The sequence below is a fragment of the Orcinus orca genome, chromosome 19, assembly GCF_937001465.1.
Source record: "Orcinus orca chromosome 19, mOrcOrc1.1, whole genome shotgun sequence".
Lineage (NCBI taxonomy): Eukaryota > Metazoa > Chordata > Mammalia > Artiodactyla > Delphinidae > Orcinus > Orcinus orca.
In genome coordinates, this window is record NC_064577.1 from 21,655,780 (window position 1) to 21,679,997 (window position 24,218).

Here is a 24,218-nt window from a genome sequence, read left to right on the forward strand (position 1 = left end):
CAAAGCCACGTTTTTAAACATGGAGGGGGGGAATTTTAAAGGCAAACAGTACGGGGGAGGGAGGAGGGCCGGGCTGCTGGCCCCTGGGCCTCCCAGCCACCCGGGGCAACTTTCCGGGCGGGAGGTGCGGCCCGAGGGGCGGCGCCGGCGGCGGGAGGCGGGAGTCCGAGGCCGAGGGAGGGGGGGAGTCACTTTAAAGGCTCTTTCTTACCCATAATGCTTTGTGGGGACGTTGACAAGTGGATCCAAGATGGCGTAGAAAGTAATGACAGGTAAGTCCTGACTTCCCCCTTCTCTGCTGCTGGGACCGCTCCGCGAGCTGCCGGAGCCCTCCGGAGAGGGGACCGGACTCCCCTCTGGTCCTCCGAGTCCCGGGAAGGGCGGCCCCGGGGCGGGCCTGGGGCCCAGACGGCTCGCGGCGGGGCCTGGGAAGCGGGGCTCTTCGAGGCGAGGCCCGGACGCTGGGGCTGTTTACAGCTTCTTCCCCTCCCTGGCCCCCTTCCCCTCCGCTGGGGGCTGCGGAGCCCTCGGCCCAGGCCGTGGAGGGGGCCTCGCAGACCCCGGCCGCGAGCCTGAGGGAGGTTTGTCCAGCCCACGGCACTCCGGGAGGGGGAGTCGAGCCGCCTTGCACGCTCGCCTCCTCCGGGTCGCGGCTGGGGGTGGGGAGCGTGCAGGCCTCCCACGCCCCGCTCGATTGCCCCCTCTGGGCTCGGACTTCCACGCGGGGTGGGGCGGGGGCCGGAGGGTGGGCGCGGGGAAAAGTGGGTCAGGGGTGCACCCCTCCCTCCCCCGCCGAGGGCTGTTGCCTGAGCTTTACTTTCTTTACCCCCTTTCTCCGCCCCCTCCTCGGAAATTCTCATTGGCCCACAAGCACATCAACAAAAATAAAAACAGAGGATCCTTTCCTGGAGATTCCTTCAAGACTTCCCTTTTCTTGAGCTAAGGGACCGCAGTTTTATCTAAGGAACTTTGATTGCTCTCCCCCCAAATTATCTGAGGCTTCTGCACCCTCCCCTTTGCTGAGGATCCTCCAGCCAGGGTTGGAAATCAGGGTCTTAGGATTCTTCTTGGATTGAGACCCTCAGGTTTTGTTTGAAACTCAAAATTGTTGTTCCTTCACCCTCACCACTTACACTTTTCAGGCAAATCGTTAATAGATGTGGAACTCCAGAGACAGTGGATTCCTGGAGTTGGGCGGGCGGGCGGGGGAGGAAGGCGTCGTCCTGGCTAGCTCTTAATTTTGCCCTCTTAAACTCTTATGAATGGATTTCTTCTCCTTCATCTCTTCTTTTTTCTCCTTTTTTTTCATTTCATGTTTTGAAAGTAAGGTCAGTCAGATATGACATTTTTATGTTTGGATTTTAAGAGCACTTTATAATTATTCTTTCATCACACAGAGAGGAAATGTTTTTGTTTTAAAGTAAAGCAAACAGACTCATTTACAAAGCTGCATACTGTATACCATTTTGGTAACTTTTTCCATTTGAAATTTATATGCCCTTTCACTTCAGGCTGATAGAATGTTTGCTACTGATCATGTCTCTTACTGGTGTTGTATAGACACATTATACTTTTCTGTTTATCTCAGGAATTGGATGAAGTAATTGATCACTAAAGAACTACAGTGCTGGTGAGATGTGTAAGGTGAGACTGCAGTTAAAAATGATTTACCTTTTTTCCTTCTTTATTTTAATCAAGTCATGAGGGTGAGACTGAAACTAAGTAATTTGATGGGGCCATCTTTATTTCCAAATCACTCACTCAGTCAAATGGGAGTAGAGGCAGGGCTAGATTTGGAAAGGACAACTGTGTCAAGTATACCAAACTTTTCAGCTACTGGAGCTTATCCAGAGCCAAGTGTTATTTGCAGCCATCCTTGATTAGTATCTTCACCAGGGGTAATTATAGTTTGCCTATTTAAATTCCCTTGTGTAACTTTAATTGAGTGTCTTAATTTTATCTGTGCTTTGGTGTCCATCACTTAGTCTGCATTGAGTGTTAGTGATTGTGTATGTGGATTTTGTATGTCTGCAGTTTGTGGGACTCGTGTAAAGTACACCCTTTCCATTGGAAAGCGTTATTTCAGGCACATCCTGCTTTTATTTTCTGAAAAATGGAACAGTGCTTGTCTCTCTCATAATTATTTGGAAATAAAAATGATAGTGTTGCATTTTGGTTATAGGTTATTAGGGATGAGACTGGCTTGTCATTATCTTCTGGTCACATGTAGTGTGTGAATTCAGAGTGTTGCTTTATTTAATCTAACTTACAAGGCTTTGGATTTATAGAACATTATTAATATAGTGTCAATGAACAGTCAGTATTCTGTACTGGTGAGAAGGAGAGTGGTTTGCTAATTTTACATTCTTCACAAGCAATTTTCTCAACTTTAAAAATATATCTTTTTATTTATTTTTTATTTTAGTCATCGTAGATGTACTATACTACAGTGTGTGTGAGTGTGTCTGTAAAATATTTTACTATGGTTTATTGAGAAAATGTAAGTTGTTATGGTAGATTGGTTACTGCAGCGTTTTTTTTTTTTTTCCTTTAACACATCTGGGTAGCCTTTGAATTTTGAAGTCCACTCACAAAGTTTTCATCTCTATCACACATCTGTTTAAGAAGAGTAAGCTGTGCTTTATTTTATTCCAGATTGAGGCATACAATTGACATTTTTGCCTTAAAAAAAAACTTGGGAGAGGAAGGTGGATATAAACCAAGATCTTTTTGTAAGTGCACACACCACATTTGCTTGTGTTTGAAACTCAGAAGTGCTTGTGTGTATTACATTTATTTTTATTCTTAGCAGAGCAAATATGGATTTTAAAATTTATTTATTTTCAGCTTACAGATGGAGGCATATTCATGCCTTAGACCTCCCAAACTGTACCTTTTATCTTTTTTTTTTTAATACATATTACTTTGTGGAAAGAACCAATGATCTACTTTTGGGCCTATGGAGATGTTTGTTTATAATCCAAAAGGGAATATTTAGAAATAGGTAATCTTGTGTGGCTAGTGTTGTTTGGCCTGAGCTGTGTCAAGACATTTTCCACAATTTTCACACATGTAGACCATGTGAAGCGTTAGTATTCACTTCAAAGTGAAGTTGGTGGTTGGCCACCGAACAGGTTGTCACACGAAGCATTCTGAAATGGGAAATGCCATAGTATTGAAGTTTGTGGTGAAGCGGGGGTCTGTGTCTTTGAGCTGAATGAAGACACAGCTTTTTTAGTCTATCCTTTTGGCTGGGAAGCTGGGGCACTATTTTTAGGTAAGGCGGGAGTTTTGGGGAGTCAGTAAGTGCCTCTAGCAGCTGGTGTGCCTGATTTTTGCAGTTGTTAGCAGGAAGTCTCATTTCTAATACCGTAAGTATTCCATCTACATTGTTCTAAAGTCTGTATACACTTATGGACAGTCCAGTGTTTTACTGGAGAAGGGAGTGATGCCAAAATAACAGGGGAAATCATTCCTACTTGCAAAGGCCTTGTGTAGTTTAAAAATATAGAGCATATTCATGAAAGGCTAAGAATATTGCAGAGGGACCTACAAATAAGTAGACGAGATCTTACACATGCATTTTTGTTCTCTGTTTAAGAAGTAGGCATGGTATTGATATTAAATGCAAATTAGTCTATAATTATCTATAGTCTATAATATAATTATCAAATTATATTTAAGATTCTAAATGCAGGCCCAGCACAAGAAGTAAGGTCCTTTGCCTGTTGTTTTAAATGCGTAGCAGTTTTAAATGCATAGTAGATTTGGGGCCAAGTTTATCAACTTGTCGGTAAACAAGAGATGGGGAGGAGCTACTTAAAAAATTATAAACAAATTGTTATGGCTGTTTATTTCCATAAACTTAGATAAGTATACACGCAAATATAATTTGATTTCTAAGTAATAGTTTGAATTGTTTTCTAGGAGAGAAGTATGATATGTGTGGAGAGTGTGGCCACAGCAGCTTGTAGTTCATTTAAATTGCTGGGTGTAGTCGGGATGACTTCGGTAGCATTGGCTAGGAGCAGCGTAAGACTTAGTGGTCTGTCCCTTCACCGGTGGCTGAGATTATCCTTTTGAGCTACACTGAATTTAATAGAGTTAATATTCCTCTTTCAAAAATAAATAGTAGATATAACATGAAGATTTTTAATTTATATGTATATATATGTGTACATGTATATTTATATATGTATATATCTTTATTTTAAAAGCTACCAATTGTATAAAGCAAATTGAAAGTTTTTCAGCGTACTACTAAAGAGTCATACCAACTTGTTTCCTGGTGTAAATTGTACTGGGTCAGTTTCTCCAGGGGCAGGAAGTTGTATGGTAAAGCCAGAATTTGTGTGTTCAACTTGTTTTGACTCTCCAAAACTCTGATTCATCATTAGGTTCTTCAAAGAATGCACGGCAAATTTTTTTGAGTAAACCATTGTGACGTGTGAATGTTTGTGATTTTTGTTATTTCTGTGCCATATTTTAGGTGTTCTCGGAACATCTGAATTTGCCTTTTTGCTTTCTTCTGTCGATATTCTCCTTGTGGTGAAAATATTCCTGTGAGGCGAGCTTCCTTTCAGTAGGCAATATGTGTAACTAATATAGTTAAAAAAATTATTATTTTTATGTAAAACTGATGCATGCTATGGTAAACAGATCGGAGCAGTGCTAAGTGTATGTAGGAAAAAAGATAAAAAGCCTCTGCTCTCCTTCCTCCATCTTTAGCCGTGTCCCCCTAATCTGACCGTAGAAAGCAGTTGGTGTTACGTGGTGTTTGGAAGACCTCTCTTGCCTAGGTGCCCGGGCAGTAGTGAAAGCAGAGGGAGAAGTCAGGGAAGGCATGGCCACTGAACCCGTTTAGATGTCAGGCAGGGATTCCGCCCTTATTTCCTGTAATGTTAATTAATATTGATAATCTTAAACTTCCATTAGTTTAAGATAACTGTAATTGAATTGTTAAGTGAAACACTCAAACAGTTAATTGCATTGTCAGGTTGGTAAAGTTTTGATTTGTTGATCTTGTAAGGAAATAAATAATTGGAAATTGAATTCACATAACCTTAGGGCTGGGAGTAATGTTGGTAATTATCATCTGTGGAATTTTATGATGAGATGCACAGTATACTTACTATAGGCTTGTTATAACTCATTATCTTTCCTTTAGTTTTCAGAACAACTCCAAGATAGCTGTTATTTCTGCTTTGCAGAGGAAATTTAGGTTAAATGTGAATTAACGAACATAACGTCGCAAGACTAGTAAGTAGTGGTGCTGGCGTTGTGCCTTGGAAAGGGCGTTCTCTTTCCATTGCAGTATGCTCTGCTGCTTCTATCTAGTCTGTCTTATTTTCCAGATGAGGAAATTGAGGCCTGGAGAAGTCAAGTGACTTGCCCAAGGTCACACAGCTGATTAGTAGCAACATTAAACCAAACTTTTATCTCTGGACCCTTATCTCAGGACTCTTGGTCCTGGCTGGTTATGCTACATTTTATTGAAGTACTGTGGACCAAAGGACCATATGCTGTGACCACTGGATACAAATGCTTCAGAACTGATACATCAGCAGTGGTGTTTTCTAGTATGTATTAAAAGGTTCCTTCTCTCTCTTTCAGAAATTATAAAGAGCTCTGATGGGCTATTTGGGTGATACCCAGTGCAGTGAACTGCAGGTGAGTAAGGTCTGGGAGAGCCTTATTTACAAAGCAAGAACTTGATAATGCCTGAGGAAAAGACAAAAGAGACTTAATCTAGAGGAGGGTGTCTGGTCAGCAAGATGAGGTGGGACAAGGTGGAGGAAGTAGGGCACTGGTGCAGCAGTGGTGACCTGACTGAATTGGCTACTTCTGGAGCAGACTGGATGATGGTGAACCTACTCCAAACAGACTGCCTGACGCTTTGTCAGTTTGTTTGAAGAGAAGTGCGGGTAGGTTAATCTTCCACTTCTGTTTTGAATGAGTAACTGCACAGGGATTCAACCTATCTGCATATGATTGGATCTTCAGAGGTCCTTCAGTTTTTGTGTCAGCATTCTTGAGTGTTGATCACCCAGTGCTCTGATGAACGGGTTAAGTATTAAATTGTTTGTTTTTCCTGTTATCTACTATGTGTGTATTGTCATGAATGACTGTATATATCTGCATTTTTGAGGATCTAGATGCCAAGAACATATCAAAGGAAACAAAAGGTTAAACTTTTTTCCTAATGGTTGTATTAGTCCTTCAAATTATTTGTTTTTTGCTGAAATGCCCTAAGAATAACATTTTAGTCTTGAGTATTTATTATTTCACAGTTAGTAATCTTCTTGGTCCATTATAGTATCTTGGCCATTCAGTATTAAACTAAGAAAACGGTAATACTACAGAAAAACAGAAGACTGTTTTAATATTGTCCTTGTGGGGCATCAGTGCTAAAATTATTTTTTGATACATTTTTAATACTAGTCCCAGAGACTTTAATGAGACAATGCTATATACTTTTAGGGTTTATAATTAAACTTAGGCTTGGCTACTTATTGATTGCTAAAGTAAAACATTGTTGTTTCTTGAGTTAGGGTAGTTTGCACATTCATCCCCCGCAGGTTCATGGGGGTGATCAGAAGACTAGTTGAGCTGGTTTCTTGGTCCTTGGAAAGCTGGGGTCTGGGTTGTCATAGGTCATTGTGATAAGAAGTGCATGAGCGTTCTCAGTTAAGGCCAAAGTGAGCAGTAAAAGAGAGGTGTGGTCCTCTTCCTGAGAGTATATCGAGTTTGCATCCTGGGACCCCTAGTTTCCTTAGTATGGTAGAACTTTCTCTCTTAAATTACAAAATAATTTAAGAATTGTTATTAAGTAAATTGTTAAGTATTTGGGTTACTACCCCTAAAACAGTTGATTTTCTTTTTGGCATTCTGTTAAAAAAATATATATGTATAGATATATATCTATATCTATATACACACACACACACACACACACATATATATTATTGTACTCATTTTTAATTATGATGCATATAATTTGAATTTTTCTTATTTATTAGATTATGAAACATTTCCATGTTATAGTTGTCACAATTTTAATTGACATGATTACACTTTGAGAGACTGCAAAATATTTCATCAAGTCATGCCGTCAGTAATTTACTTCAATCTTTTTATGTTAGATGTTTATGTTGCTGGCTGGTTTTCAGTTAATACTTGAATCTATGTTATTGTAGATATTGTATTTTTTTCTGGCTAATTATATCTCTAGGATAAATTTTTGAATGCATTATTGTGTTAAATGGTATGAATGTTTTTATGGCTTTTGATATATATCGCCATACTGTTTTTTAAGAATGTTATACCAGTTTGTACTACTAACAGATATACAGACGAACCTGTTTCACCACAACTGGATATAAATACATTTTTTCCTTAAAAGTTTTTGCTTATTTAATAGTGTAAAGTGGCATTTGTACTTCTTTGTTCTATAACGTTGAATTTTTCTCTTTGAGTCTCTTCATGGTGAATTGTTTGTTCATATCCTTTGCTATTTTAATCAGTAAACTATCGATGTGGGCTTTGGATGGTAAGGCACGTATAACCAGCTAATAAACAGGTGCTTATTAAAAAGATGATCAGAACATGTTCAGTGAGAATGTTCAGAGAGAGTCTAGTCTAGATGGTAAATTTTCTTGAGAATAGTGGTTGAAGGGGAACAGGTGAGTTATTCCAAGATTCAGTTCGGCAAATGTTTAGTACGCATCCGTGTGTACCACGTGTTGCGTCCTCTTAGTGCTTCTCAAGTCATCATGGCATATACTTGGTTGAAGGAGGAGGCTGCTTGAGGCTGCTAGAGGCTTGACTTGTTGGGACTTTGGCTCTGAAGTCGCTTTGTGGAGGGCTGAGGGGATCACTGACTAGAACGTCTTTAGCTCATTCACGGCATACCACAGTGCCACGGCACTTTGAGAAGCTCTGTTCTGAAGGATACAAAGATGAATAAAACATCATTTCCTCTGACAAGGAACGAATCATCTAGTAGAGAGAGTAGGGGCACCAAAACAAGAAAGGACTAATAGGAATTTGAAGGGTGCTGTAAGAGGGGTTCAGACAAGGTGCTTAGGGGTTCAGTGGAGGGAGTGATACTGCCCCCTTGGGGATATAAGCTAACACTTCAACTGAGGAGGTGGCATTTAAATTGCACCACTGTGAAATTGAGGCGCCATGGCAAGAAGGGGGCATTCTGGAGGGAAGGGTAGCTTGAGCAAAGGCTGAGGGGTGGTGTTGGAAATGAGGTGGCTGTCTGGAAACTGCGTATCCAAATTACCCGGACCCTGGGTTACATGAAGGAACGTAGCGGACAGTGCGGCTGTTGAGAGGTCATGACTGGGTTTTGGAGAATGAATATGATGGATTGTCAGTGAGGAGAAACTAGAGACAGCGTTTTCAGTTGGGTTCCTGGTATTACTCCAGGTGAGGGATGATGAGTGCCTGAGTTGGTGTACTTGGGGATGAAAGGAGGTGGTGGAGTCAAGAGGTATTTTGGAGGTTGAACAGAGAGATGTGGTGACTGATTAGGTAGGAGGGGAAGCGAACAGTCAGTTCTATGTCTCAAGTCAGAGATGATGCTGAGGTTTTTATGGTTGGATGGCTGGCAGAATGGGGCAGCAGGAATACAGAAGTCAGGAGGAAGAACAGGCCTTAGGGGTTTAGGATAGAGAAAAGACGAGTTTGGTTTTGTGAGTTTAAGGAACTAGTAGAAAGGTGAAATCAGAATCTTAACCCTGGAAGGAACAGATGAGGAAGTTCAGGGCCCAGAGGAACTAGAGGGACCAGTGAGGTCTCACAGTTAGATAAAGCAGAGTGTAGACTGCAGCTGCCTGATTCCCAGTCCAGCACTCTCTTCACTGCCTCAGACTGAGAATCTTTTCTGCGGTGTTTTCCTCGCACCCAGGTGTGCTCAATAGGAAGCTGGAAGTGGCAGAGCTTATGTTGGGAGTGAAGAGTTTATTTCTTAATTACATTTTTTTATTATGGAAAATTCCAGATGTATAGAAGTGGAAAGGGTATAATCAGTCCCACTGTACCCGTTGTTCAACTTTAATAGTTACTAATGCTGTTTCATCTGTTTCCTCCCTCTCCATCAGTTATATTGAAGTAAATCGGATAGAGTGTTTTGGTGAACCTGAACTCTGGGTATCTGTAGTTAAGGAGAATTGAACAGTTCAGTAGGGTATGTTCTGAGCTTTCTGGGTGGGGGTCTAGAGTGAACAGAAGTAGTATTAATTGCCAGAATTCCTGGGCAAATCACTTACGTCTTCTGAGCCTTCGTTTGTCTGTGAGACGGAGGTAATAATGGCAGCGTCACAGAATCACCTGAGATAAGGTGTAGAAAACCCCCTGTGAACTGTGAGCCTGAAGTGACGCAGGTTTTAGTTGTTGGTAATAACAGAAAGGTGATGCTGTTCCTTTGGGCTTCTGTGTTGCTGGCATTCAGTACATTTTTATTATTCAGCAAAGAATTATGTGAGGTACCTGAGGCTTCAACAGGGAACAAAACAGACAAAATCTCAGCTCTCCTGGAGCTCATGTTCTAGGTCTGGAGTATAATAGGAAGCTAATACCTTAATAGTGATTAGTGTGGGCCAGACACTGTTCTAAGTGCTTTCATATTTTACCCTATTTAATTCTTGCAGCAATGCCTTGAAGTGTAGCACTGTTATTATTCCCATTTTGCAGATTTGGAAATCAAAGCAAATGTTTAAGCAGATTGCCTCAGGTCACAATGCCAGGATTCATATTGAGGCAGAGCTGGCTTCAAGCCTATACTCTTACCCCTGTGCCATTAGAACGCTTCAGCTCATTCATGGCGTACTAGTGTTTGATACAAATAAAAAAGGTAGGCCCTGATTGAAATTATCCCTAAACAAGTAAGTGTTCTCTTCTTGTGGGAGAAAAAAGACAAAAACAAATGAAAAAAATGGCAGTACACAGTTCTCTGTGGATGGGGGTATATTAATATTCTTACATAGACAAGTATTTTTCTTCCTAACTTTTTATAGGCTTCACCAACTTTCTTGGTTTCTTTAGATACAAATGGCCACCTCAGTGGAAGGAAGTCATTTTCCTGCTGGTACTTGGGAAGAATGGCTTCTTGAATGAAGCCCTTCTTGTTTACAATTCTTCTTTTTCTCCTGCTGCTCTCTCCTTACCTTGGGGCAGTTCCCTTCTCTGATTTCCCCTGTTCTCTGCTCCTCCTTTTGCGCACAGCTGTGGTGTCTCTTCCCAGTCTCACCAGCTGCCCATGTTCTCAAGGATTTCCTTCCTTCTGCCTTTGCCTTCTCTTCCCTGGCCTGCCTCTGTCAGTCACCTTGGGCCTTACCCTCTGTTTTGGCTTTTCTGAGTTTATTCATTGGGACGAACATCAGGACCAATTTCCCGCCCCTGGCTCTGGCGCTGCCCTGCCAGCTCTTGTTTCTCCTTCATGGGCAGGGAAGATTGGGAAATGGGCAGTGAGCATTCCTTAAGTTTGCATCGGGATTAGGACATGGGTCTCACTCCTTTTAAGGAGGGTTAGGAGGGTATTACGGCTTGCATACTTGTGGGTTTTTTTTAATATTGTTAAAATATACATAACATAAAATTTACCATTTTAATCATTTTAGCATACAATTCGGTGTCATTAAGTGCATTCACATTGTTGTACAGCCAGCACCACCATCCATCTCCGGAACTTTGTCATCTTCCCAAATTGCAGTTTTGTACTCATTAAACACTAACCCTCCATTCCCCTCTCCCTCAAGCACCTGGCAAACATCATTCTACTTTCTGTTTCTAAAATTTGAATAGGGTCCATTCATACCATAGGTACCTCATGTAAGTGCACTGATACAATATTTGTCTTTTTGCGACTGGCTTATTTCGCTTAGCATGTCTTCAGGGTTCATCCGTATTGTAGCATGTGGCAGCATTTTCTTCCTTTTTAAGGCTAAATAATATACCATTGTATGTAAATATATTTTTAAAAATTCATCCATTTTTTTGATAGACACTCGGGTTGCTTCCACCTTTTGGCTGTTGTGAATTATGTTGCTGTGAACTTGGGTGTGTACATATCTGTTCAGGTCCCTACTTTCAGTTCTTTTGGGAAATGCCCAGAAGTGGAATTGTTAGATCATATGGTAATTCTGTGTTTAATTTTTTGAGGAATCCCCGTATTTGTATTCCATAGCAGTAGCACCATTTTATGTCCACCAGAAATGTAAAAGGGTTCCAATTTCTCCACACCCTCACCAACAGTTATTTTCTATTTTTTTGATAGTAGCCATCCTAATGGGTGTGAAATGATAATATATACTTGTTTTTAAAGGTGTTTTATGTAGAATAATAGAATTTCAGGACTAGAAATGGTGTTAAAGATTTCTAATTCAGTTAGCTGTAGACAGCAACGAATGTTCTCATGTGTCTTAGCATTTTCACTTCTTTCTCAGTTGGAAAAAGGCATTTTGGGCAGATGGGTGTCTACTGGATCTTTGGCTCAAGATGAACTATGTCTGACCCAGGCAGGGTACATGGAATGCAGCTTTGTAAGAGATCTGCTCTTCTCTTCTGCCAGTGACTCTATTTCTTATACCTCTTTACAGTTTCCAACTGTGTCTTCTGGGTTATTTAATCTTCTTTCTGGCTTCTTTAAGGGATAAGGTAATCGTATTCAAATAAACATATTGGACTTCCCTGGTGGCGCAGCGGTTGGGGGTCCGCCTGCCGATGCAGGGGGCTCGGGTTCGTGCCCCGGTCCGGGAAGATCCCACATGCCGCGGAGCGGCTGGGCCCGTGAGCCATGGCCGCTGAGCCTGCGCGTCCGGAGCCTGTGCTCCGCAACGGGAGAGGCCACAGCAGTGAGAGGCCCGCGTACCGCAAAAAAAAAAAAACCCCCACAAATAAACATATTTATTTAAAAAAACTAGGTAAGTTAGCAATTAATGAGCCCAAGATCAGTATAAACTGCTCAGATGATTAAAAAGACTGTATTCAATATCAATTTGAAGGAAACCTAAATATTACTCCTGGATGTTAGCTATAATTCCTTACTATGTAAAATAAGTCACCCCTTTTCAATCTTTTTTTTTTTAATTTGGAGGAGATGAATTAAGCAGCATAAAATAAAATATATTTACGAGAAGATTATAACTTCTGGATTAGTTTGGGTTTTGAATCTTTTTTAAGTTAAAGAAAACTGTTAGTTTAATTTATATTATGAAAATCTTTACGCCTACAGCAAAGTTGTAAGAATAGTATAATTAATACCCAATTGTTAGCGTTATGTCATAATTTGCCTTGTCTCTCTTTCTCTGTCAAATGGCTAGAATTTTTCTTTTTCCTGAGCCAGGTGAAAGTAAGTGGCAGACATCTTAGATGGCATTTCATTCATACTTCACCATGTGTCTCCTAAGAATGAGGACATATTTCTTCATAAACATAATACCATTATCACACCTAAGAAGATAATTCAGTAATACTAATAGTTATACTATCAGATATCAAGTCCATGTATAATTTTTCCTATTTCTCCCCAAAATATATTTTATTTCTTTAGTTTCTTTTTTTTTTAAATTTATTTATTTAATTTATTTATTTTTGGCTGCGTTGGGTCTTCGTTGCTGTGTGCGGGCTTTCTCTAGTTGCGGCAAGCAGGGGCTACTCTTCATTGCGGTGCGTGTACTTCTCACTGTGGTGGCTTCTCTTGTTGCGGAGCACAGGCTCTAGGCGTGCGGGCTTCAGCAGTTGTGGCACACGGGCTTAGTTGCTCTGCAGCATGCAGGATCTTCTCGGACCAGGGCTCAAACCCGTGTCCCCTGCACTGGCAGGCGGATTCTTAACCATTGCCCCACCAGTTATTCTTTTTTTAAAAAATTATTTCCTCATTTGTTTTTATGTGATGATGCCTTTATTTATTTATTTTTTATTATTGTTTATTTTTGGCTGTGTTGGGTCTTTGTTGCTGCACGTGGGCCTTCTCTAGTTGTGGCATGTGGGGGCTACTCTTCGTTGTGGTGTGCGGACTTCTCATTGTGGTGGCTTCTCTTGTTGCGGAGCACGGGCTCTAGGTGCGTGGGCTTCAGTAATTGCAGCACCCAGGCTCAGTAGTTGTGGCACACAGGCCCTAGAGTGCGTGGGCTTCAGTAGTTGCAGTGTATAGCCTCAGTAGTTGTGGCTCGTGGGCTCTAGAGCGCAGGCTCAGTAGTTGTGGCGTACGGGCTTAGTTGCTCCGCGGCACGTGGGATCTTCCTGGACCGGGGCACGAACCCGTGTCCCCTGCATTGGCAGGTGGACTCTCAACCACTGTGCCACCAGGGAAGCCCGGTATGCTTTTGTGTTAATTATGCAGTTGGCTCTCTTGCGTTGATTTACATTTTATTTATAAAGCTCAACTGCTTTGGATTATGATGTGTTTACAAGGCTACACAGATAATCTGGAAGGGAAAATGAAGAAATACAAATGACAGAAAATGTTTTATAATAATAAAATTTTCTTGGCAAGCAGCAACCTTTTCTCAAAGTCAGTCTTTTAATATAATTTGCTTGCTTCATAAATATGGGTTTTTTGTTTTTTCATATCTTTATTGATTAGTAAGCATGTTAAATGACTTGGGAGGAATCTCTCTTCAAGAAATAATTTGGAATTATTGATCCAGAATGCTGACCATTCTCAAAAATGGGCCAGGAAAATCAAAGTAATAGATGGAAAAAAAAATCTCAATTTTAGCTCTTGATATAACTTTTCTTAAATTTAGGGTTTTTTTTTTAATAATTTAAGTTACTAAAACACATGGTGGAAGGTCCATCAAGATATTTATTTTATGTATTTAAAGCATTTTACTTTGCTGTATTGAATTCCATTCATTCTGGAATTTAGGAGAATTTACCTCTTTATGAAAGAGATTATTCAGAGTAGAAAATGATTGATGACCTTCGCTTCCAGTTTTCTTCTCAATAGACTTAGTCTCTCTTCTAATGCTTCTTGCATACTCAGTAATTTTATAAGTTTTAGAGAAAAATGCAAGTCTGGCTGAATATTAAGCACAGTACAATAAATAAAGCTTTTTTACTTTGCAGAATATTTTACATGTGTGTCCCATAGATTCATCAGAGATTCTAGTTTTGCATAAAGGCAAGTACATTTAAAGACAATACAACATCCCTGTCTATGACATTGGCATTCGAATGAGAAGTGAATTTGGTTCAGGACAGTTCTTGGAATGCTTGGCATTTAGGTTATTTTAGGTCAACTCTTTCGGAAATTCAATTAGAGTATTTATTGAATGGTTTTAGTGAGCTGAATGGTTGTCATGGGGATATAGATGATATAAAACATGACTCCTATTTATAAAATAGTTGTGTTCGTCAGATAAGGCATCTTACATGATGTATTTAATCCAAGATAATGGATGAGTAAGAGGCAGATCATTCTATAGGAAGTAATTTTGGTTTTGAGAGAGGCATTCTTAGGGAAATAGGCCTTGAAGTGTTCATTTAGAGCTGGGCAGGATTCAGGTCCGGAGAGAGGAGGGAAAGGATATTTGGGTAGAGGGAAGGGCATTGGCAGAGCCTCAGAGGCCTGACGGTCCCTGGGGCCTGTGTGGGAATGGTGGGAAAGTTGGGTTGCAGTCAGCCTGTGGGTGGCCTGGACGTTGGGTAATGAGCATGGCCGTCAGTTTATGGGCGCCCTCTCTAGAGTGGTCTGTAACTTGCTTCCTCCCTGAGGAAGTGTGACATGCTTGTGCTAGCTGCAGTGTCTTCCCCACAGCTGTGCTGTCCATTGAGGAGAAGGGGGCCTGCTCTGCCATGGCTTCCTTACTCCTCAGGGTATGGCATGTGAGTTACTTTAATAATGTATCAATCTGCTTTTTCTTTCGTCACAATGCATTTACTTTCTAAAGTGGTCTTGTTTTCAGGATAATAATTGGGTTTCCACAGGGAAAATAATAATGTATGAGGCAAATTACTGACTAAAGGCAAATTACTGACTTAAAAAAATGAATCTCTAATTTTTTTTCTAGTAGTTCTTCTTTTGTTTAAATTTTTGTTTTGTTCGTTATGTAAAGAAACTTATGTATAGTAATTTCTGCTCAGGTGGATAGTGGTAATGTTTAGCACAGCTCATTGGTCTTCTGAAACCTTTACAAATGCAGTCTGATTCATTCCAGCCAAGTTAATTATGAGGTAGATAATTTTTTTTCCCTAATGGAGACAAATGTAAAAGACAGAGATACAGAAATCATCTTCAGTTTAGATTGAAGAAATTTTAGTTACTACTGTTTGTTCCTGCTATTTGATCACAGTTTATTTTTATTTTTTGAAGTCTGTCTCTAATCAAATAAGATTTAATTTTTTAGAAGTAAAAGAGGACCATGACTAAATTAATAAGAAAAGTTAATTTAGGACAATAATTGATTTTTAAAAATATAAAAGTATATTTCATGACTTGATTTCAAGATGATCTGGCGGTTATCCTTACACTGTTGCAGAAGGAAGTCCACAGTGGGACAAGAATGGTGCTTACAAATCACCTCCCTTATTATCTATTACTGAACATGTCTTAGTCCAGGCCAGTCTGCCTGCCACCTCGGTGGTACACTGTTGACTTCATTTTTCTTCCAGTATTTACTTTTGGTCCTGGACCAGTTATCTAGCTGTGATGGGATTCTTCAAAAGTATCCTACATTTTGTACCTAGTGAACTAGTGATTGTTCTGTTTGCAGACATTCTTTCTGAGGCTCTGCTCTTGCCTTGAAAACCTGCATTTGCAGAAAGGGAAATGTATAGATTTTCCTTTTAAATTTATTTATTTTTATTTATTTTTTATTTATTTTTGGCTGTGTTGGGTCTTCGTTTCTGTGTGAGGGCTTTCTCTCGTTGCGGCGAGCGGGGACCACTCTTCATCGCGGTGCGCGGGCCCCTCACTGCCGCGGCCTCTCTTGTTGCGGAGCGCAGGCTCCAGACGCGCAGGCTCAGTAGTTGTGGCTCACGGGCCCAGTTGCCCTGTGGTATGTGGGATCCTCCCAGACCAGGTCTCGAACCCGTGTTCCCCCCATCGGCAGGCAGACTCTCAACCACTGCGCCACCAGGGAAGCCCAGGTTTTCCTTTTATTAACAAACTTATCCTTCTTTATCTCTTTCCAGTTTTTTTTTTTTTTTTTTTTTTTTGCTGTACGCGGGCCTCTCACTGCTGTGGCCTCTCCCGTTGTGGAGCACAGGCTCCGGACGCGCAGGCCCAGCGGCCATGACTCACGGGCCCAGCCGCTCCACGGCATGTGGGATCTTCCCGGACCGGGGCACGAACCCGTGTGCCCTGCATCGGCAGGCGGACTCTCAACCACTGCGCCACCAGGGAAGCCCCTCTTTCCAGTTTTTAAAAACCGTGTCCATTGTGATATTGGGATTCATATTTTAAAAATAATTTAATAATTTTATTCTTAAAATTATCATACACTAAAACTAACTTTTTTCTTTTATTCTGTTAATTTCACACTTGTAGTTTGTGCAACCATCACTACAATCAGAATACAGAATAATATTATCACTCTCCAGAATTCCCTAATGCTATCCTTTTATAGTTAACTGTCCCCATCCTATAACCTCTGCAACCACTGATCTTTTCTCCATTCCTATAGTTTTGTCTTTTTGAGAATTTCATATAAATGGAATCATACATGTAAGCTTTTGAGACTGGGTTCTTTTACTCTGTCTTTGAGATTCATCTAAGTTATTGCATGTATTGAAAGTTTATTCCTTTTTATTACTGAGTAGTTTTCCATTGTCACTCATTGAAGGACATTAGGGTTGTTTCCAATTTTTAACAGTTACGAATAGAGCTGCTGTAAACATTTGTGTACAGACTTTTGTGCAAACGTAGTTTTCATTTCTCTGTCTCTAGGGTAGCTGTCTCTGGGGAGAGGGGATTGCTGGGTGATATAGTGAGTATATTTTTAACTTTATAAGAAACTGTCAGCCCTTTTTCCAGAGTGTCTGTACCACTTTATATTCTCCCACTAGCAGCAATGTATGAGAATTCCCCCTATTCCACATCACTGATACTATCAGTGATTTTAATTTAGCCATTCTAATAGGTATGTGGTAATATCTTATCATGGTTTTAATTTGCATTTCTCTGATGACTAATGCCATTGGACATCTTTTCGTGTGCTTATTTGCCATCATTAGATCCTCTTAGTGGAGTGCCCGTTAAAATGTTTTGCCTAGCTTTTTTTTTTTTTTTTTGCGGTACGCGGGCCTCTCACTGTTGTGGCCTCTCCCGTTGCGGAGCACAGGCTCCGGACACGCAGGCCAAGCGGCCATGGCTCACGGGCCCAGCCGCTCCGCAGCATGTGGGATCTTCCCGGACTGGGGCACGAACCCGTGTCCCCTGCATCGGCAGGCGGACTCTCAACCACTGCGCCACCAGGGAAGCCCTGCCTAGCTTTTAATTGGGTTGTTTTCTTACTGTTGAGTTTTGAGAATTCTTTATATATTTGGATACAAATCCTTTTTCAGGTATGTGATTTGCAGTTGTTTTTTTCTCAGTCTTTAGCTTGGCTTCCTATCCTTCTAACATAATAGTGTCTTTCAAAGAGCAAAAAGGTTTAATTTTGAGAAAATCCAATGCATAAATTTTTTTCTTTTTTATATTATACTAAGATGGGTAGATTTTAAAATAAGTTTCTGTTCTATAAAAGTGGTGAAAAGTAACTTAGTGATGGGAATGTTCTCATAAAGTTGACTTTGTGGAAGGTGCAAATGTTATTTTCTGGCAAGGTAGTACTATATAATATGCTCCTTAGTCTTGGCAACACCTAGGACTTCTGTTTAACCAAAGAATGCAATTGATTGAGGTTTGTGAGGGTTTTCACACTTTTTAAAAAAATGATGATCACTAATGTGGTTAAATATGTATACTTTCATAATGCAGAACTATGTAGGAATTAGTCCTTAAGACTCTTCCAGGGTTAAAATATTACATTCACATTTGATGCTTTTGGGAGTGCCTGAGTTTGAGTTTCTGCTTCACTGGAACAGCATGAGAACTTTGAGTGTAGGTTCAGATTCAGTGTCATGGCTAAAAGCACGAGTTGCATCAGAATGTCTGCATTTGAATCCTGCCTTTTATTAACAGTGTAACTGTGGGTGAGTAACTTAACTTCTCTGTGCTTCAGTTTCCTTATCTGTTAGTGGGAATGATAATAATAACATCCACCTTGTAAGGTCGTTTATGAGGAATCAAGCAGATTACATAATATAGTCATTTCAACAGCCTCTGGCCCACAGTAGGCATTCAGCAAATGGCTCTTGTTATTATTTTTATTATTATTGCTGAAATAGCTTTATGATAAAATTGTTTAAACAAATGTTTTGGAATATTTTCAAGAGTCGGAATAACCACGTATCACAGTAAGTCATTTCTCTCCCATGCCCACTTTTTTCTCTTTGCACTTATTATTAATCAATACCTGTGACCAGTGTTTTTAATAATCATGTGTATATACACTGTTTTACAAGACAACTGTCAGTTCATTCCATTTTTCACATCCTGTGAGGTACTGATCAGATATACACATATACGTCAATTCGCTTCAGCTGCCTGAAATACCAACCTAAATTGGCTTAAGCTGGAAAGAAGTTTGAGTTAGGCTCACCTAACTGCGAAGTCAGGCACAGCTGGCTGGATTCAGGGCTCAAGTAAAGTCATCAGGACTCAGGTTCTCCCCACGAGTCAACTCTGCCTTTCCTTGTATGGACTTCAGTTGCAGGAGCTGTATGTTACAAAAATGGCTGTAGCATATTCACCCCCTGTAGCCTGTCAGCGTTTAGATTCAGCCGGAAAGAGTGCCTGTCTCTTTCCCAGAAGCCTCAGCAAAAGTCTCATGATGTCTCATTGGCTCTTATGGGGTCACATGTCTGACCTGGAGCCAATCGCTGTTTGAGGCTGTGAGACTGGGATTGGCCAGTTCTGGTCACATGGCACCCCTGGCTCTTTGGCAGAGTCGACCCCACTGGAGCCATGCCGACTGAGAGTCGGAGAGAGGTACCTACTCTGAGGGAATTTGTGGGCTTTTATCACCAGAAAAAGGGATGGACGCTGGCTGGTCAAACGACTAATATGCTATTAGGCTCTTTTTGTAGATCGGCAACAGATCACAGGGGTTAATGGATTTGAATTAGAATCTTGGTTACTGATTCCAGCTTTTTTGTCTGTGAAGTTACATCCTCCAGGAATGCCGTTCCCCACAGGGGCAGGAGTTTGCAGAAAGTGAGTGTTGTGTATTCTTTTGGTGAAAGTTGGATAATTTTTAACGCGAAGAGAAAGAGTTGAGGCAAATAGGGGTGGCCCTCGCAATGGGTGGACGTGGTGCTTCTTCCCACACTGGTGGGTTCAAGCGACTCAGCGCCCTTCTCCAGGCCTTTCTGTCCCCGTGGCAGAGGCTGTACAAGACCCAGCTTGGTCAGTGTCTGTCCACCACGTAGCAGGGTCGCGTGCTGTAGACACGGGTGTATCCGTGTATCCTGGCCAAGAGTGTCGGCTACATGGTGAGGTGTGTCTGGGAGCTGGCCTCGTGTAGAGGTAGTTTCTAGATCTGTGTTTTTTGTAGTCCATTTTAGCGTGGCTTGAGACATTGTCTCTCTTTGACCTCGTCTGGCAGTTTTTATTTTATGTTTTTCAAGAAGGCACTTGAACTTCTTCAGGAGTATGTGTAGCCAGGTCACGCTGTTTTCTGAAGAACCAGGGAAGACAGTTACCAGAGACCTGCCTTGTATGGAGAGCTACACTACAGAAGTACCTGCAGTGAGGGTCAGGGAGACCGCAGTTAGAAATGAACTGTTGGGACCTGATTAATTAACAAACGTAATTGTGGTAGGCATCTTCATATCCAGTGCTGAGGTGGGCACCTGAGCCTCCATATCAGAGACATTAACTCTTGAAATTAAGTCACTTCCCCCCATAGCTCCCAGAGTTAGTAATTCTGTCCCTAATCTCTACTTCTGTGTTACTTTTATTGAGATATCCCTGGCTAATATGTTTGGTGATTAATGTTGACGGTAGTCTTTGTGATCTCCCCTCAGAGCCAGTTTTAGGGGTTAGCTTGTCTTCGTCAGCGACGTACAAGTACACTTGTTTCTCCAATGGCTATTGGGGAGCATAATCATTATTATGATTGCATAATCATAACCATTATTATTTTATCGAGATGGAGAAAATGGGTGAAAATAATTCCTCTGTCAAGTAGATAAAGTAGTTACATAGCATGATATTTTATTTTCTATGAATACAGTGTTGTATGTTGAAATCTGTAAAGTGATTTCCATTTTGTATAAATTGAAAATATGGAATTTTAGTGAAATAACAATAGCTAACTAACACTTACTGAGCACTCACTGTATGCCAGGCATTCTTTTAAGCACTTTACACGTATTATTTCACTTAATTCTTAAGTGAAAATAAATAACCATAGGAGGTAGGTATTAGTTGTCTTCTTGCCATTTTAGAGGTGAGCAAGTTGAGATACTTGAGGCTAAGTCATTTGCTCCAGGTCACACAGCTGGTGAGTGACACAGTTGGTGAGTGACAGCTGGTGAGTTCTGAATGTAAGTCCTCTGGCTCCAAGTCTGTGCTTTGGATCACTGTGCTGTGTTCTCTCCCTAGCAAAGATTTTAGCTCATGTGTTGTTAGTTTTTCGTTTCATTTTCCTTCTTTTTGTAATACTTTCTAGATGTGGGCTAGGAGTTTTATAGAGGAGATTTGCTAATTCTAGGACCTTTGGAATCCATGGATGTATCCATCTTCTGTTGCTGTTATTGGGCAAGCAAACACTGTATGCTTGTTCATATCAGTAGGTCTCAACCAGGAATGATTTTGCCCCCCAGGGGACGTTTGCTGATGTCTGGAGATAGACATCTTTAGTTGTTGTAAGTCAGGAGACGTGCTCCTGGCACCTAGTGGTCAGAGGCCGGGATGCTGCTGAAACATCTTATGAAGCACAGGACAGCCTTCCGCAATAAAGAATTGTTCAGCCCAAAATGTCAATAGCATCAGCTCTGGCCTATAGAATAAGTTACTGATGATCTTGTAATGCCATTCTGATCTCTAATGGGCAAAGTCACGTTAGTAATGTAGAAATGATTACTTTTGATGTTTATTTGATAATTGATTTCCCCAAATTAATGCATGTTTGTATAAGGGACATAAACACCAACTATAACTTAAATATTTAAGTTCCCCTAAAGTAAACTGGGAATTATAGCCCACTGAGGGAGAGCTGAGGAAGTTTAAAGGGAGGCCATGTAATGCCTGAGGATACAATACTCTAAATATTTGTTGGATTACCTTGTGAATAACACAATTAGATTTCATTTTTTGTGTTAACTTGTCAAATGTATAAACATTTTAAATATCCTGTAATTTTAAAAACCGTGTTTTGGTATTTTTTTTAATAAAAATTTCATACTTAGAAAAGTGGAGAATATTACATTGTACCCCGTGTATGTACCACCCATATTTAACAAACGCTGACAAATACTGAAATCCATTTTGAGCTCTTTCTCATCCCATCCCTTAGGTGTTTCTACATTTTTTGTTATACCAAACATCTCAAAAGTTGAAGGGGCCTGGAACTCTTCCGATGTCTGTCATCAGGCCTCACTCACTGCTGCTGCCTTTTGTCTGCCTGTCAGCTTCTCCCCTCATCTTTCACTGCAGTATATAGGCGGCAGAGGGCGGAGCCAGGTTGTCTTTTCAGAGCTGGAAAGGCCAGGCGGAGAGTGGATATGCAGGCTGGAGGGAGGCGGGAGGACAGTAAGTATGGGTTTCCCCCAATGACTGAAAGCAGAGCATTCCCAGGAAACCTTCCATAAGCCGACATGGCGTAAAGCGAAGAAGCAGTGACCATAGGACACATCTTGCTAACGGATGCACAAAATAAATTGAGCTAAAGCACAGAAGTCCAGTGACAGTTCAGAGCTATGGTGGCTTGATGCTGAGGTGCTGAGTGTGGTTCCCGGGAAGGAGCTGGGCGGTGCCCCTTGCACCCACTTTTGCAGCTCACAGTGCGGATTGCCTCTGTAAGGGCTGCTGCGAAACACACGCCGAACACTGTTTTCACTTTCCCCCCTTTTTTGTAAAAATAGATATCCTCTTTGGATTTCTTTTGGTTAGGAAAACAGGCACTAACGTGGGTCCTTCTTAAAAGTGAAGTGGCATAAATGGAGCTTTGGAAAGATGGAGGAGACCTGTACCTTGGGGCCATTTGGTAAGGTAGCAAGTGGGGAGAGTGAGTGAGGGTGGGAACAGGCAAGAAGAGCAGTCTCCATCCCGACGGAGATGGTGATAAGAGGTCAGCAAGGGTGATCCTCCGAAGCAGTGTTGTGACTCTCAGGTCCAAGGGTTTTAGGTCTTCTTTGCCCAGGTTTTCTGCTCCCTGCATTATGAGTGATAGAGCTCAGGAGAGGCTGCGCTTGAATTCTCAATCTCTATTACTTGGACTGCTTAGTGGTCTGTTATTAATGGCAATGCCTGCTTCTCACCAGTTGTTCACAGGACTTCTACCTGATAGGTTCCTTCTTTTTTTTTTTTTTTTTGACCGCACCATGCTGCCTGCGGGATCTTAGTTCCCCAACCAGGGATCAAACGCTCCCCCCGCCCATTTCTGCCATGGAAGCGCGGAGTCCCAACCACTGGACTGCCCGATAGGTTCCTTCTTTATTTAAACACCTCCCATCATGCTCCATTGCTATGGAATAAAGCCCTCACTTCTTGTGGCATTGGAGGGCATTCTTAGCTCCTCTCCCTCCTTCTCTGACACACGTGGAGTGTATCGTGTGCTTTCTCTGCCGCGGTGGTTTCTCGTGCGTATTCTCTCTGAGAAGCTCCCCTGTGCTCTTCTGTCATCTCTGCACAGTGACCTTGTGTTCTTCTTCTGAGGCCAGCTCATGCCTTTCGGCAGATGGAAGGTATTTCTCGTTATTTTTCACTTGTGCTTTGCCTGTCTTGCTAGAATCTGAGTTTCTCGAAAGGAGAGATGACGTGCTTCCTCATTGAGTTTAGTGCTGCTAACACAGGGCCTGGCCTCAGGAAATGTTTGCTGAACTGAATTAATAGCCAGTTCAAACTTGCCCTTGAGCCAGTGTTTTGTACTGGTGGGAAAAATCCTACATGGTATGGACTTTGATTCTCTGCAGTCTCAGTTACAGAATTATAAGACCGAAAATAGGAGGCTGGGATAGGAAACATTTTTGTACCTTCTGGTTTTAAAAAAAAAGAGACGCCTTCATGGCTTATTACACTTTGTAATATTCAGTATCATGTTTCATTTATAAATTTGATGTATTGTTGGCATGATCCTGACTTACGGTTGATATTTTGCTTGAATTTTAGTGAAGACTTCATAAAATAGAAAGGAGAAGCATAGAGTTTGTAGCGTCAGTAGTTGCTCCTCAGCTCTGACCTTGATCAAAAGGCTGCTTGAGAGTAACTATTCAGATAGCTAGTTGGGCCAGTTGAGTTAGAAATGGGGCTAGAATTGATAATTAGTAACTTTTTAAAACCTTTTCTGATTTGTTCTTTCTCCCTGTCTTTAGGATTTTTGTCCCTGAGTCATGGAAGACAGAAGAGCTGAGAAGTCATGTGAACAAGCGTGTGAATCACTTAAGAGACAGGACTATGAAATGACCCTCAAGCACTGCACAGAGGCCCTCCTTTCTCTTGGCCAGTACTCCATGGCTGACTTCACAGGGCCATGTCCACTGGAGATAGAAAGCATCAAAATCGAGAGTCTTCTTTACAGAATCGCCTCCTTTTTGCAGCTGGTGAGTAAACACTGTCAATGAGCCAGTGCTGAACCATGTAAAATGGCTGTTTTCTGTGAGTGGGACTCTTGCTGATCACTGCTGCTACAAATCACCACATTCTGGGCTGAGGACATGAGTGAAGTGGCTAGTGATTGCTGAATATCTTTGATGGCAAGTAACTGTGTTTTTAAGCCTTGAAAGTATTACTATCGTATAGCATTTTGGATTATTCACTCCATTCAACAAATATTTCAACCAATATTATTCACTCAATTCAACGAATGTTTACGCTGTTCTAGGTATCTACTATACATTGGTGAAAGAGAAAGAGAAAGATCCCTCCTTCATAGTACTTTTTCTAGTGGGGGGGGGGCAGACAATAAACCATAGGCATTATAAATAGGTAAACACTTTAG

At 41.2% G+C, this 24,218-nt stretch overlaps 1 protein-coding gene across 8 annotated transcripts in view; it reads left to right on the forward strand.

Moving 5' to 3' along the window:
* Positions 1-224: 224 nt before the first annotated feature.
* The window catches only part of HELZ (helicase with zinc finger), a 157,016-nt gene continuing 133,022 nt past the window's right edge, over positions 225-24,218 (forward strand). For 2 of the 8 annotated variants that reach the window (XM_012535043.3, XM_004275399.3), the window contains exons 1-4: positions 225-272; positions 1,589-1,644; positions 5,614-5,670; positions 23,593-23,820. In XM_012535043.3, coding sequence (XP_012390497.2) covers positions 23,611-23,820 — 210 coding nt within the window. In that variant the 5' untranslated portion in view covers positions 225-272; positions 1,589-1,644; positions 5,614-5,670; positions 23,593-23,610. The other 6 variants (XM_033438308.2, XM_033438309.2, XM_033438304.2 and 3 more) reach the window with 6 other exon arrangements.